The sequence below is a fragment of the Cavia porcellus genome, unplaced genomic scaffold (assembly GCF_034190915.1).
Source record: "Cavia porcellus strain 051 isolate PalLab524CR breed Dunkin Hartley unplaced genomic scaffold, mCavPor4.1 scaffold_21, whole genome shotgun sequence".
Classification (NCBI taxonomy): domain Eukaryota; kingdom Metazoa; phylum Chordata; class Mammalia; order Rodentia; family Caviidae; genus Cavia; species Cavia porcellus.
In genome coordinates, this window is record NW_026947504.1 from 13,704,188 (window position 1) to 13,717,926 (window position 13,739).

General features: G+C 34.8%; 1 protein-coding gene across 9 annotated transcripts in view; it reads left to right on the forward strand.

Moving 5' to 3' along the window:
* The window catches only part of Tcerg1 (transcription elongation regulator 1), a 58,966-nt gene that overhangs the window by 26,167 nt on the left and 19,060 nt on the right, over positions 1 to 13,739 (forward strand). For 5 of the 9 annotated variants that reach the window (XR_010041664.1, XM_063232312.1, XM_063232314.1 and 2 more), the window contains 6 exons: positions 1,567 to 1,727; positions 2,733 to 2,789; positions 2,940 to 3,006; positions 4,060 to 4,110; positions 5,454 to 5,589; positions 6,382 to 6,471. Coding sequence is in view for 8 of the 9 variants with exons in the window: in XM_063232312.1 (XP_063088382.1) it covers positions 1,567 to 1,727; positions 2,733 to 2,789; positions 2,940 to 3,006; positions 4,060 to 4,110; positions 5,454 to 5,589; positions 6,382 to 6,471 (562 nt within the window). In the remaining variant the exon portion in view is untranslated. The remainder of the gene's footprint in view (positions 1 to 1,566; positions 1,728 to 2,732; positions 2,790 to 2,939; positions 3,007 to 4,059; positions 4,111 to 5,453; positions 5,590 to 6,381; positions 6,472 to 13,739) is intronic. The other 4 variants (XM_063232313.1, XM_063232316.1, XM_063232317.1 and 1 more) reach the window with 1 other exon arrangement.

The following is a 13,739-nucleotide window of genomic DNA, read 5'->3' on the forward strand; positions in this document are numbered from 1 at the left end:
CCCTGGGGAGTCATAGCCTCTTTTTTTTTTTGGTCTTTTATGACAGGGTCTCTATGCAGTTCGGGCTGGCCTTGAACTCACTTTGTAGCCCAGGCTGGTCTCGAACTCGCAAGATCCTCCTGCCTCAGCCTCCCAAGTGCTGGGATTACAGGTGTGAGCCACCACGCCCAGCTCATAGCCTCTTTTTTGTGGTGTGTTTTTTGTTTTTTTGGTACCAGGGATTGAACTCACGACTTCGCGCTTGCCAATCAGGCCTTTAAGCCAATGAGCTAAATCCCCTGGCAAGTCATAACCTCTTTACCTTGAGGCTCATACCCAATTGATATTCCCGGAACTATTAGCTCTGACAACCCACTGTGTTCATATCCTTTATGGAGAACACTATGCAAGGAAACAGATTGTCTCTGGCTTTAAGAGATTATATACCAGTACCTTGCTAGCCTTATTTGCAATGCTTAGAGCCAATTGAAGAGAGAAGGAAATATCATAGACAGCTCTCTACGTATGACTATAAGGAAATAAGTCTCCAAATATTCAAGTTGCAGTAATTGTTTTGCATTCAAGGGGAGACACTGGAGTTGTCTCCCACATAGTGAGGGTTAGTCTTTTACTATGTAATCTAGGCTGACCTCAAACTCTTGCAGTATTCCTGCCTCAGCCTGCTGATACTAGGATTACAGGAGTGTGTCACCATGCCTGGCAAGAATGCTATTATTTTTGCTTTAATCTTTGATTATTTAAACACAGTCTTGAGTTATTTGAGCATCTAAGTCACTTTGGGCTTAACACTTGTGAATAACTTTTTTTTTTATTTGTCCATAAAGACCCAGTTTCTATTAAGACTTAGTTGTTGATTACTATTAGGGACCTACCATAAGGGTAGAGCTTATGAGTAGGGGGACATGGAATTTTACTCCCTTTATTCTGCTTCTCAAAATTTTGACTTTTGTTTTCCAAAGCTTTGCCTTTTTTTAAATTTTAAACTTTATAGTCTCTTTTCATATACTTGTATTTTATCTGAGTGTGCTGGTTGTTAGAAACAGGACCAGTGTGCTATGGTAGGCTGTGATGCCCTAGTACAGTTGATAGTTTTCTTTGTTTTTTATCAGATATAATGAGATCATAAGGGTTTTTTAGAAGATTATGTTTTTATGTAAATGTCATTTATTATTTAATAATAAGATATGTTAAGGACTGCTGTGGAATAGCTGGCATGCTATTTAAACCTTAAAACTGCTTAGTAGTGTTATCATTGCCACTAAAATCATTCCTTTTGTGAGTTTAAAATGTGTTCTCCATTTTGAGTGTGCAAAACCACTGTACTTTCTGCTTACAGATTGCTTTTTCCGGTGTTAGTTTGTTTGTTTTCAGCACGTTGCACTGCTGTCTTTACTTCAGGCAGTAGTCTTCTGTTCGAAAGTCATGTTTGGTTCTCTAAATCCCTGCTACAGAGAGGAGCATGTCCTTACTCTGTGCCTCCTTCCTTTTGCTGGTTGACATTAAAAGACCTACCTGTAAATCAGGTTGTATAACGTAAGAAAATGGTATTTTTGAATCAATTCCTAGGTGTGTTGTTTGGACTGGTGATGAGCGAGTCTTCTTTTATAATCCCACCACTCGTCTTTCTATGTGGGACCGACCTGATGATTTGATTGGAAGGGCAGATGTTGACAAAATTATTCAGGAGCCCCCTCATAAAAAGGGACTGGAAGACATGAAGAAACTGAGTAAGTTGTAAATTAGGAATTTGTCCTCTAGCTTTAACAATCTTTTTAATATTTTGATAGTGTCAATGCCATTTAAGAACATTTAATTTTTAAAACAGACCTCTTTTATGGTTTGAATGAAGTCATCTAGATATGAAAAAGTCATTAGGCAGTTGGACAAGATTGTGTTTTATAAAACATCTATAACTTACTGTCCTTGCCAAGATTTTTAGTCAAAGACAGCTGTGAAGGAAATGTGGCTGAAATGGTCTTCAGGAAGCCTTGCAGCACTTTTTGGAACCAGATACACTTTTTGCAATCATCAAAACTGTACATGATTTTTTTAATTATTTTGTTTACTAAAGTTTTATAAAATGCAAAATTTTGTAAAAGTATTAGTTTAATCTTCAGAAATACATAAGCCTTATTCTTGAGAATATAGTGACATTTAAATCTTAAGGAGTTGTTTCTAAATGTACATTATATTCAGACAGCTTTTTAGTGTACATAACTTTTGTTATGTATTTTTTGATAATTGGCCTTTTGTTGATATGATTGTATTTTTATAGAAACCCTACCTCTGTAGCATAGAAGCAAGATCAGAAAATAGTTTAGTACTTCTAATGAAATAAATCTTAGTATTGATACTGGTTAAAAAATTTTCATGGATTGTGTATATGTAGTACTGACATTTTCTAGTTGTAAGTAATATCCAAATCAGTGCAGCTTGAGTACTTACCTGGTACTGAAGGACCTGTTTTTTACCCCTTTAGCAATATTTGTTTTATAGTTAGGATAGTAATACTTTATAACCATAGTATTGAATGAGGCCATGACCTTATGTGATTTGTTTTTGCTTTTTGGGTTTTTTTCCCCAAATATTTGATTTACTTGACAAATTGATTAACAAGCATCATAGTCACCATAAATCCTGAATCAGTAAAGTTTTATTTTATATTAAAAGGAAAGAGTTGTGAAATATATGCATATAACTGTTCATAACAATATTTGAAATGTTTTTGCCAGGACACCTGACCCCGACCATGCTGTCCATCCAAAAGTGGCAATTATCTATGAGTGCAAGTGAGTGAAATAACTATAAATTGCAACTTCTTTTTAATGGTGTTAAAGTGAATTTTCTGGTAGGGATCAGCAGAAAGCTTCTTGTTTACATAATTCAGTGGTTGCTTGCTTATTTTCAGACAAAAGTTTTAATCAAGTTTTGTCTTACAGTTAAAGATGAGCAAGAATTAATGGAAGAACTTAATGAAGATGAGCCTGTTAAAGCAAAAAAGCGGAAGTAAGTAATACACATAGTTTATGCAATTCCAGGTAGATTTACCTTTTAAAGTTGATTAGGTCATCAGTTTGTGATCAGAAGGGACAGGTAATATATATGTTTTTAGGAAACGCAAGTTATGAATTGCTCTCAGGCAATATATTAAATAGTTTTCTTTTATAATATAGATATGGTGCCCCTTCTGTTGCTAAACTTGGAGAAGATTGGATTGCTTAAATATGTGTAGTGGTACCTTAGTTTATTGTGATGCCAATGACATTTTAGTAGATTAACTACAGAAAATCAGTAAGTTTAACTTTTATTTTAAAAAATAAATTTGCTCCTTTATTGACTTCCCAACAGCACCACTACAGAGATCTCAAAAAGTCACTGAGATTTCTGTCTTTGTATATTTATCTTGTGCCGGCCACATCCTAAGTGTCATCATTACTCCCTGGTGAGTAATAGACACATGAACTTGGTGCTTTGGGAGAAAGAGACGGTAGGAGTAATAGACGCGTTAGTGTGGCCAGTACTGTAAAGCTGAGTTGGGCAAAATGTGAATGTTACTTATTGTGGGGGGTGGACGGTTGGGATGGGAGGGGGCGTGGGGGAAATGGGACCATTATTTAGCAGCAAAAAGGAAAGTTTGACGATATTAGGGCGTGGTTAATCATAGATCTAATCAGAAAAGGACAGATTGAATGCAGCCAAATTATGGTGAGGGAATAAGTATGATAACCCCTATCAAGGGTGGCTCTTTTTAAACTGTTTATTGGCAACAGTAAATTAATATCCGATAGAGAATGACTTATAATCTTAACATCTTGACACAGCTATTCTCATTTTACAATTGATGTTTTAGTTCTTGACCAAGTTCTGTTAAAACAATTTTGTGTTCTTGTATTAAAATTTTAGAATAAAACATTTGTTTTCTTAATTATTGTAAATGACTGTATTCATTCTGTGTATTTACCATAATTTTGGATGTTTCTATGATGATAAACTTTTAGGTTGTTTTTAATTGTTTGTTCTTATAGACAACTCTGTAAGGTTTTTAACTGCTTTTATCAGGAGAATGTCAAAGAAGTCCTTTATGTGGATTGCCCGAGCTTCTCTATTTAGGTACAAAGCTAAAAGCCTATTTTTCCTGGCTTAGTTTTTCTTTTATTTCTTTTATTGAGATAGATAGTGATAGTTTGTATTGTGACATTTTCATTTAGTATAATTCTATGAAGGTTATTTGTTTTTGTTTTTATATTTCTTGGATATCTTTTAACTCTTTAATTATTTAAATAATTCTTAAATAAATTATTTTAAGAGGGTATATTGTTTGGCAAATTGCTTTTACCTGTTTGTTTTGTGCATATCTTAGGTCACAGACTATCTCGTAAGTTCCTGCAGGTCACCGACTGTTTCTTCTATTTCTTTTGACTCAGTCCCTAAGTTGCTATTACCTCTCATATTTATGGGTTAGCCTTGGTTCTGATTAAATCTCCTGGGCTACCCATAGTTCCCTATGTTGGATTTTCAGTACATTTGTGTAGGGAATCTAATATTCTGTTATTAATACTGTGTATTTAGTGGATCATATTCCAGGTAGATCTGTTAAAATATACCTGAGCATCACTGAATTAGTTTTTTGGATTATTTACATGAATGATAGGCCTTTTTCATAGTACATATCTTTTGAGAGGTGACTTGATTTCATATTTTCAATATCACTTGAGTACCACTCAAGCAGCGGGCCTGCCTTAGCCTTGAGTGCATTTTTGGAGGAACAAGAAGTAGAACTGTTCATTGATGAACGGTTCTAAGTCCTACCACTTCTAACTACTCCTGGGCCCATGTTGCTCTCTGGGACCTGTCCTTCAACTTAAATCTCAACTTAACCACCCACAAAGTGAGTAATAAAAATGCCAGGTAGGTAAGGTATATATCTCACATGTCCAGTTGGCCAAATTTGCAGATACTTTAATCTTATTTTTAAAATAAATGTGTGAGATTACTGAGACCTAGTAATGTACCAGTCTTTATCGGATTTAAAAATATTTTATAAACTCTTGAAACATTTTGGAAAATGTCATTTTTTCCCTGTGTCATTTCAAGATCTAAATTATATTTTATACTGTTTGGTCCTAATACAGTATTTGTTACAAGCAGTGCTAGATAAGCTTTTTATTTTTTTGTAAAATCATTCACTTCATGTATCAACTAGTGCTAGCAAGAGAGTATATTGAAGGTATATTTATTTTTTCTTAATATAGTTATTGTGATATCATTAGAAACTTGTAATTTTATTATTTAAATTACTTATCCCTTAGAGTTCATTTGAAACCCTCAGTATAATTTCTTTTGCCAAAAGTATGCTGCTCAGTAGTGAGTCTTGAAAATTCCTTAGATATTAAGATTTTAGTAAGATTCGTTGTTTTTTTATCAGCTTATGTCTTATATTTTATTTTTTATAGGAGAGACGATAATAAAGACATTGATTCCGAGAAGGAAGCTGCCATGGAGGCTGAAATTAAAGCTGCCCGAGAAAGGGCCATTGTCCCTCTGGAGGCCCGAATGAAGCAGTTCAAGGACATGCTGCTAGAGAGAGGGGTCAGAAAACAATCTTTGGGGGAGATATTTCTGTTTTGTATAAGTAATATAAATATGTCTTGCTAAAAGGTCAAATCTAAGGTTAGTGCTCATGTTGTGGGGGGGTAAGGGAACCCTGTCAAATTATTGTACGTTTTTGAAGCAGCCTTTTCTTTGGCTATTCATATTTAACTAAATGCCATTTTACTATCCTTTTAAGTACAATTAACATTTAACATTTGTTGGGTCATGTAATTTTGGTGAGTAATATATATATGAGTATTTACAGAATGGCGGACTACTTCGGATAGGTAAGGTATATACAATTCCTTTAAAATCTTGATTGACTTTTGATGAAAGGAGAACTTATACTTTATGATATTATTAGAAGCTATTAAGAGAGAATTTTTACCCTTGGGCTATATTCACACATTTATTTGAATAAGTAAAATTGTTCAATTTTAAATTACAGCATTGTTCACAAGAGTGGAGCTAGTGTGGGAAATCAAAAAGCAAATCTTCAAGGCTTTTTCTGATGTAGTGATTTTTTAAATGTCACCCAGTAGTGGTTATTTTAATGAGTAATTAAATGTGTGTTATTCCTATATAATGTAGAAATGTTCAGAGCCAATTAGTATGGAAATTTGCTATGGCTAGTCTCCCACTGTTTGTCATTTATTAGTGATGGAAACTGCAGTATGGTTTTTATGTGTCCTTTACAAAAAGATGTCCTGTAGATTTCAAGCAAAATTATGACCTTTATGATTTTTAGACCAAACTTATTATGAAGCAATACTTTTTTTTATTTTAAAGGTATCTGCTTTTTCAACCTGGGAGAAGGAGTTACACAAGATAGTTTTTGATCCTCGGTACTTACTACTTAATCCTAAAGAAAGAAAGCAGGTAAAAGGAACAGTAACATGAGAAATATAAAATGCATATTCCTTGACTGCATGAGTTTTTGGGAACAAGTACTTTTTGTTTTGTTTTTCCTTCTTAGTTCAATACTTGTATCTTAGTACATAGTCATTTACGGATTTCTGTGTGCACTTTTCTGCCTCAGATAGATATTTTGGCCCTTTTTGTCATGACTTTTTAATTACTTTTGATTTATTCTAGTACTAGGAACTGAACCTAGGGCTTTCTCATTGTAAGCTCCCTTTTAAAATCTCTTTATGTCTCCTACACAGTGGGATTATGTATGTGTAAGGTGGCTTGAAAACTTAATTCAAATGCATTTATTTGCTTTTTATTTGGCAAATGATGCAATAGAATAGAAAAATACCAGAGTGCAGATGAGTAAAGAAGAAAAAAAAAAATCTGTAATCCTACCCAAAAGTAAGATCACCATTGAGCACTTTGGTTATGGCTGTTTTGATCAGTATGTGACAAGATACAGATGTAGTATGTGTACGTACTATAGACAGACAGTGCACAAACAAATATTGATGTCCCATGCACACTACACATAGAAGTCCACATATAGGGGAGCATCTGTTAAACTGATTTCATATAACCTTAGAGAAATGGCCACTGCAGAGTCTCTGCCTAAACAAAGTTGTATGAAGTCATTTCCCTGGTAACCCAGTAGCAACACGTGTCACCTCATGGTGATGACTTCTTTCTCTGAAGGTGCACATGGCCAATTTATAAATTACTGAATTACCTAAACCACACTGGCATTGATCTCTGTAAAATGGTGAGTATTTGAGCCCCTGGGAATGATACTTTTGAGCTATAAAACTTGGTAACATTCGTGTTCATCTTTAATGTTTATGATCTAATGATTTAAATAATTCTCCACATAGTCTGCAGTATTTTGCATGTAGACTTAATCATGTTTTAATGTATAGAGGAAACTTACAGTGTGTCAGCCATGTGTTTAAGTAGTTGTAGTGGAAAGGCATGGCTTTCAAATATCCTTGTATTTGCATTTGAAGTGTTGTAGCTGTTTTTTCATTTTTCTTGTAAACTGTTTATGTGTGATGGTCTCATTCTAGTATCTCAGTTGATGGGACTCTTACAACAGGTTACTCAGCATGGATTCTTTATTCCCATTTCCTGTATGTTAGGAAGTCTACTTTTAAAACATGTTCTACATCTCATCCTTTATTCATCATTTACCCCACTGACACCCTGATCTAAGACAGTTGTTAACTGTCATCATCTGTGTAGTCCCTAATTGATCTTTTCCTCCTTCCCCTTCTTCCTTCCTTTTCTTCTTCCCTTCCTTCCTTGCTCCTCTGTAGTCATGCTCTTCTTTTTCCACAGAGCAGCCAAACTAGTTTTAAGTTTTGAAGTTAAATAGAGTCAAAGTTCCCTTGCCTAAAACTGTCTAGTGTTTCCCATTTCATTTAGGACAGTGATGGTGAACCTTTTAGAACTTTCAATGATGCAAACAGCCTGCTGTGGCACACATGCCAAGGTTTGTCATTACTGATTTAGGGTAAAACTGAAGCTCTTCTTGGTTCATAGTATTTTATATATACTCATTCCTGTATAACCACAGAAGCTGTCAGTCTGTCTGTTTATGTATGTACGTGTGTATGTATTGAGACAGGGTCTCACTTTGTAGTTCAGTCTGGCTTTAAACTCATTACATAGCCCAGGCTGGCCTTGAATTGCAATACTCCTGGCTCAGCCTCCCAAATGCTAGGATTACAGGTGTGCACCATGATGCCTGGTTTAAGGCTCTTTTGTTGTTTGCTATTGTAGTCATACTGGCCATGATATTGGTGAATAACCTTGGCACTACTTACTATCCTCTTTGTCTGCAATATTGTTTCTTGAGGGGTTGGTATAGCCAACTCCATTATTTCAGTCAGGTACTTTTCAAAGTGCTTTCAATCGGTCTACATGAATATTATCTCTTTGCCTTCCTTATTTTCTGTGTAGCACTCAAAGTACTGATTATAGAAAATTGCATTGGAGCTGGCTGTGGTGGCTCGTGCCTGTAATCCCAGCATTTGGGAGGCTTAGGCCAGCCTGGGCTACACAGGTCAAGGCCAGTTTGAATTGCATAGTGAGACCCTGTCTCAAAAAGAAAAAAGAAAAGAAAATTATATTGGTTATTGTGTGCTTCCCTGTACTATATAAATTGTATTAGGAGCTTTGCCTTGTTTGTTTTCTGTCTGGACTAGTGCTTCATCTAAATATTTTAGAAGACTTACTGTGAAACTTTGCAACTTACTGTTCATGGTGCTGAGAGTTACCATTTCTGTTCTAGTGAAATTGTGATAATATGATGAGAATTAAAGTTCTTTCCCATTTCCCATTCTGCAAGCTGATGGTGATTATCTTCTTAAAAATGTGTTAGCTGGGCGTGGTGGCCCACACCTGTAGTGCTAGTACTTGGAAAACTGAGGCAAGAGGATTGCTTCAAGTTCGAGACCAGTCTTGGCTACAAAGTGAGCTCAAGGCCAGTTTAACTGCATAGTGAGACCCTGTCTCAAAAAGACCTAAATAAATAAATAAAATAATACTTAAAAAGAAAATGTTAGGAGTCTGTCTGAAACAAAAACTCTATGAAGTTTTTATGCCTTACACTTCTCTGAAAACTGTTGGTAAGAACTGAGAAGGCAGAAAAGTTAACTTTTGCATTAAATTATGTAGTTTTTTATTTGCAGAGAGAAATTGATGAGTAGAAACCAGAAAAATGCTAGGTTACACATTTTCACTCTTGATTTCATAATCTGAAATTTGTACTTCGTTTTAAAAAAGAATTTCATTGAAAGTGTTTCAAAATTACATCTCCTTCAAGTTCTTTTTCTAATTATCTGTATGTTTACATCATATAAAACATGTGTATTTTCAACTTTGATTAGTACATGTATGCAGTACATGATTACATTCATCATGGGGAGTTGGTACCTGTGTATAACACATCTTAATTTTTTTTTTTTTGTCTTTTTCATTTTTATCAGTACCAGGGATCGAACCCATGACCGCCTACTTGCAAGGCAGGTGCTTATGCTGCTGAGCTAAATCCCCAACCCCTGCATCTTAATTCTTTTAATTTTCCCTTTTTCTTTTCTTCTGCTCTCCTTCAAAATATATATTTTATGAAATTGTAACCGTAAACTTTAACATATTTTTCTTTAATCTTGTTATGAATAAAAGGTTACTCTAAGGGGTCAAGAGATGTTTTTACTTGTCTTATTTGTTATGATAAATTTTTACATGAATAGTATTTTTCAAAAAGGCAGACAGTTTCACATAGGATTTAAGGTAGTGTTATAAAGTGTTAGGTTAACACCTTAAAATAAATTATCTCTTATCTTACTTCAGAGTAAACATTTTAATATATTACGTGCTGTTTAATATATTACCTATTTTTTTCTTTCTGATGTACAACTTAAGCTGGCCTTAAGCTTACTTTGTAGCCCAGGCTGGTCTTGAACATGAAACTATCCTCTTGCCTCAGCTTCCTGACTGTTGGGATTACAGGTGTGTGCCACCACACCCAGCATGTTGAGAGCTTTTTTAACACTGACAATATTATATTAAAGTGTCATTACCAACATAAATCAGCCTTATTAGTGTGACTCAAGATTGTCAATTTAGGCTACTGCCAAATCAGTGTCAAATTATATATTAAATCTTATTGATATGAAAATTAAATAGTGGAGACATTTTCAGTAAACTTTTATTTTGAAGAAAAGTCCACATATTTCTATAAATCATTAGGGAAATTAAGAACATAATTGCTTTAAATTGCTTTAGGAAAATGCAGCCAAGTGTTTTGGGAAGCATGACAAAATTAATTAGGAGAAACATGGGAGCATAACAAAATCCTGACTTTCTATGAGATTCACCTCAAAGAGTAATTCTTAAGCTTTGACCTGGGCTATGCCAGAGGTGGGGCCATGAAATTCTTTCTAGAACCTCAATAGAAAGTCAATATAAATTCCCTTAGACTTAATATGTTATGGAAGACTTTTGAAAGAAAGTATGATAAGAACAAAAGAGTTGGAAACAACTCTCTGCATGTAGCTTTGATATGATTTACAGCAAAGCTATGTTTGGAGGGTACTGAAAATGACCTACATGTCTATTAATAGGGACCAGCAAGGTAATTGTACATGTATCTGTATAGCTTTTAAAGACTAATGATTAGGTACTGTATATATACCTGCAGAAGAGATGTCTAAGGTGGTTTTTTTTTTTTTTGGTCTTTTTCATTTTTATTGGTACCAGGGATCGAACTCACGACCGCCTGCTTGCAAGGCAGGTGCTTATGCTGCTGAGCTAAATCCCCAGCCCCCAATATAGGGTCTTTTAAAGAAAACATTTTTTGCAAATTTGTTTCATGCAAAGGTGTCGATTATTCATATTTAAAGATCCAAATATTCCATACCAAATGTTAGGGAAAATGTTAAAGTGCTGTCCCAGTGTTTTTATCTTCCTGTAGCTCCCTCCCAGAGTCCTGATTTGCTGCAGTTGAGGCTCAACACCTGTTAGGTAGCTGTCATCTGGGATTTCCTTAATTTCTCTTTTTGAAATTATGGTGATTATAACTTTTTCCTTACACTACAAGTCTTTTCTGTTTTGTTTTACCCATTTTGATGCATTCCGTCCTTCCTGTATAGTTTCTGGATAGAATATACAGGGGAAATATGTATGTATGTATATTTGATGGAAAGGCCTTTTATTCCCTTCTTATTTTGAAGTATGTGGCTAGCTAAGGAATTTGGAGATGAAAATGTTTTCTTTCAGGATTTTGAAAGCAGTGCTCTGCTGCTGGTTTTTATTATTGGTTTTGGAGCCTGTCTGTTACCTGTTCCTTTATTTTTCCTGCTAAGATTCTGTAAGGGTCTTCTTTTATTCTTTCTAGTTCTGCCACATCATGGTAGTGTATGTTGAATTCCCTGGTGGAGTTCAGGAGTCCATTGTGCTGGGCTCTTGGTGACCTTTTCAATGTGGAAAAATCTTTCATTTATTGCCCCTATTGTTTTCTGTTTCATAATTCTGAGACAGAATTTGCCCTCCTGGATGGATTCTCAAAAGTTTGTGACCTGTTTTCTTATTTTTACTTAAAACAAATTTCCTGTATGGTTTTCTTAGATTTGTCAAACAAGACTAGATTTTTCATTTCTTCTCTCTTTTTCTAATCTCTATTAAGTTGTGTAGGTCTGTCTTTCTTTCTTTCTTCCCTTTCTTTCTTGGAGATTTTTCTTGTTTTATGATTGTAATATCTTAACTCTGAGGGTATTGAGATTTTTTTCTTTTCTGGCGTGTGTGATTCTGCTAACCTTTTTCTGTTTAGGGATCAATTTTTCGTGTTAGAATTTCCTTAGCGTCATGGCCTTGTAATCAGGCAAAAAACACTGAGAGACTATTTGGGTGCTTGTATTATCTTTGTGGGCCTTTACAATTTGGGACTTTACAGCAAGGTTCTTGTTTTCTTTGCCTTAGGAGACATGTTTGAAAGAAGGAACAGGTTGCTAACTTCAGCATTATGAGCATACATTAAGTGGGGGAAAATATTACAGAATAAATGTAAAGTTTGATTACATTTTGATGAAAATAATATTCTTATGCATTGAAATAAAATTATTTTGTAGATGACATACTGCTGATTTTCTTTTCGGGGAATTTGGGATGACTATGGTCTCTTATACATCTCTAAATTCTTTGAAATATTCATAGCAGCTGAAGGGGTGCTGCTGCCATACAATGAGTGGGTAGAGGCCAGGGTTATTGGTCAGCAGTCTGTCTTCCAGTGTTTATTATGCCAAAGTTGACAAATCTGTAGAGTGATTAAATCTAATTTGGGGGAATTCCCTGAAGCCAGTTATCTTTTAGGCTGATAGATTCTCATAAGAACTTCTTTTCTGGTGGTAGGAAGATAAAGGTCTTGAAAGAATCTGACAATTTGGAGTATCTTATTCCTAATTCGTGTTCACCCAATCTGGTGATACTTTATTTTACCTTTTAGAGCAGAAATTAGCAAACATTGAATGAAAAGAATCAGGTAACTAATATTTTAGTGGGCTGTGTTACGTTTGTAGTATGATCACTGTTTTAGTGTAAATATATCCATAGGCAGTCTGTAAAGAAATGACCATGATTATTTTCAAGTAAATCTTTATTAATGATGAATTCTAAAATTCAAACTTCATTTGATTTTCATGTGTCATAAAATTTGCTATTCTTTTCCAGCCCACTTACTGTAAGCACTATTCTTGAACTATACAAAAATAGTCTGAGGCATTTGGTTTGCCACCCCTTCACTCAAGAAAATGGCCACTTGGCTTTTATTAGGCTGAAGAGTGGCATGTGTGGAAGCTTTAAAACCCTGAGATTTAGCATTTTAGTTGCGTCTTACACTTTCTGTCGATTACTCCTTATTGTAGCTGTACTACACTCGCACTGTGTTTGTGCTGTCAATTCCTGAGCTATTTGAGGATATTCGTAGCCATAGATAGATAGACACATAGGTTTATGTCTTTGTCTCCTTGACTGTGGGAGCATATCCAACACTTTCACATCCATTACATTCTTTACCACTTGTCTATCTATTAGACTTCATAGCTTCCCAGGCGGCTTTTTCTGTCATTTCTCTGCCATTGATGGTTTATGACTTAAAAATAAAATTTTCTTTTTGTTGGTGTTTGAAGAACTACATGTTCAGTTCATCATTTTGCGTGTATATTATTAAATGGGAGAAGTGTTATAGAATAGATATAAAGCCTAATTACATGTTGTGAAAACAATTGCTTTAAGCATTGAAATAAAATTAATCTGTAGATTTCACTGTTGGCCCCCTCCCCCAAATTTAAGAGAAGTGTACTTTCTTTCACACATTTCTAAATTTTTTTGAGACAGGGTCTTATTATTTGGTTTAGTTGACCTTGAACTAACTGTATAACCCAGGTGGGCCTCCAAGCTCCTCCTGCCTCAGCCTTCTGAATGCTGGGATTAGAAGGGTGTGCCACCACTACCTGGCTTACTGAATTCTTTAAAATAGTTATATCTATTGAGGAAAAATTCAAATTAAAGAGGCTTTTAACTTTTTCTTTTATTCTAGAAGTCTAAGCAGACAGTCTGCTTTGTGTGATACGTTGTTGAAGTTTAAATTGAGACTTGCTATTTTTAACTATATTTAATATATTTCTGTTACAGTTTGGACAGACTTTTTGGTAGATAAGTTACATGTATGAAATACTGAC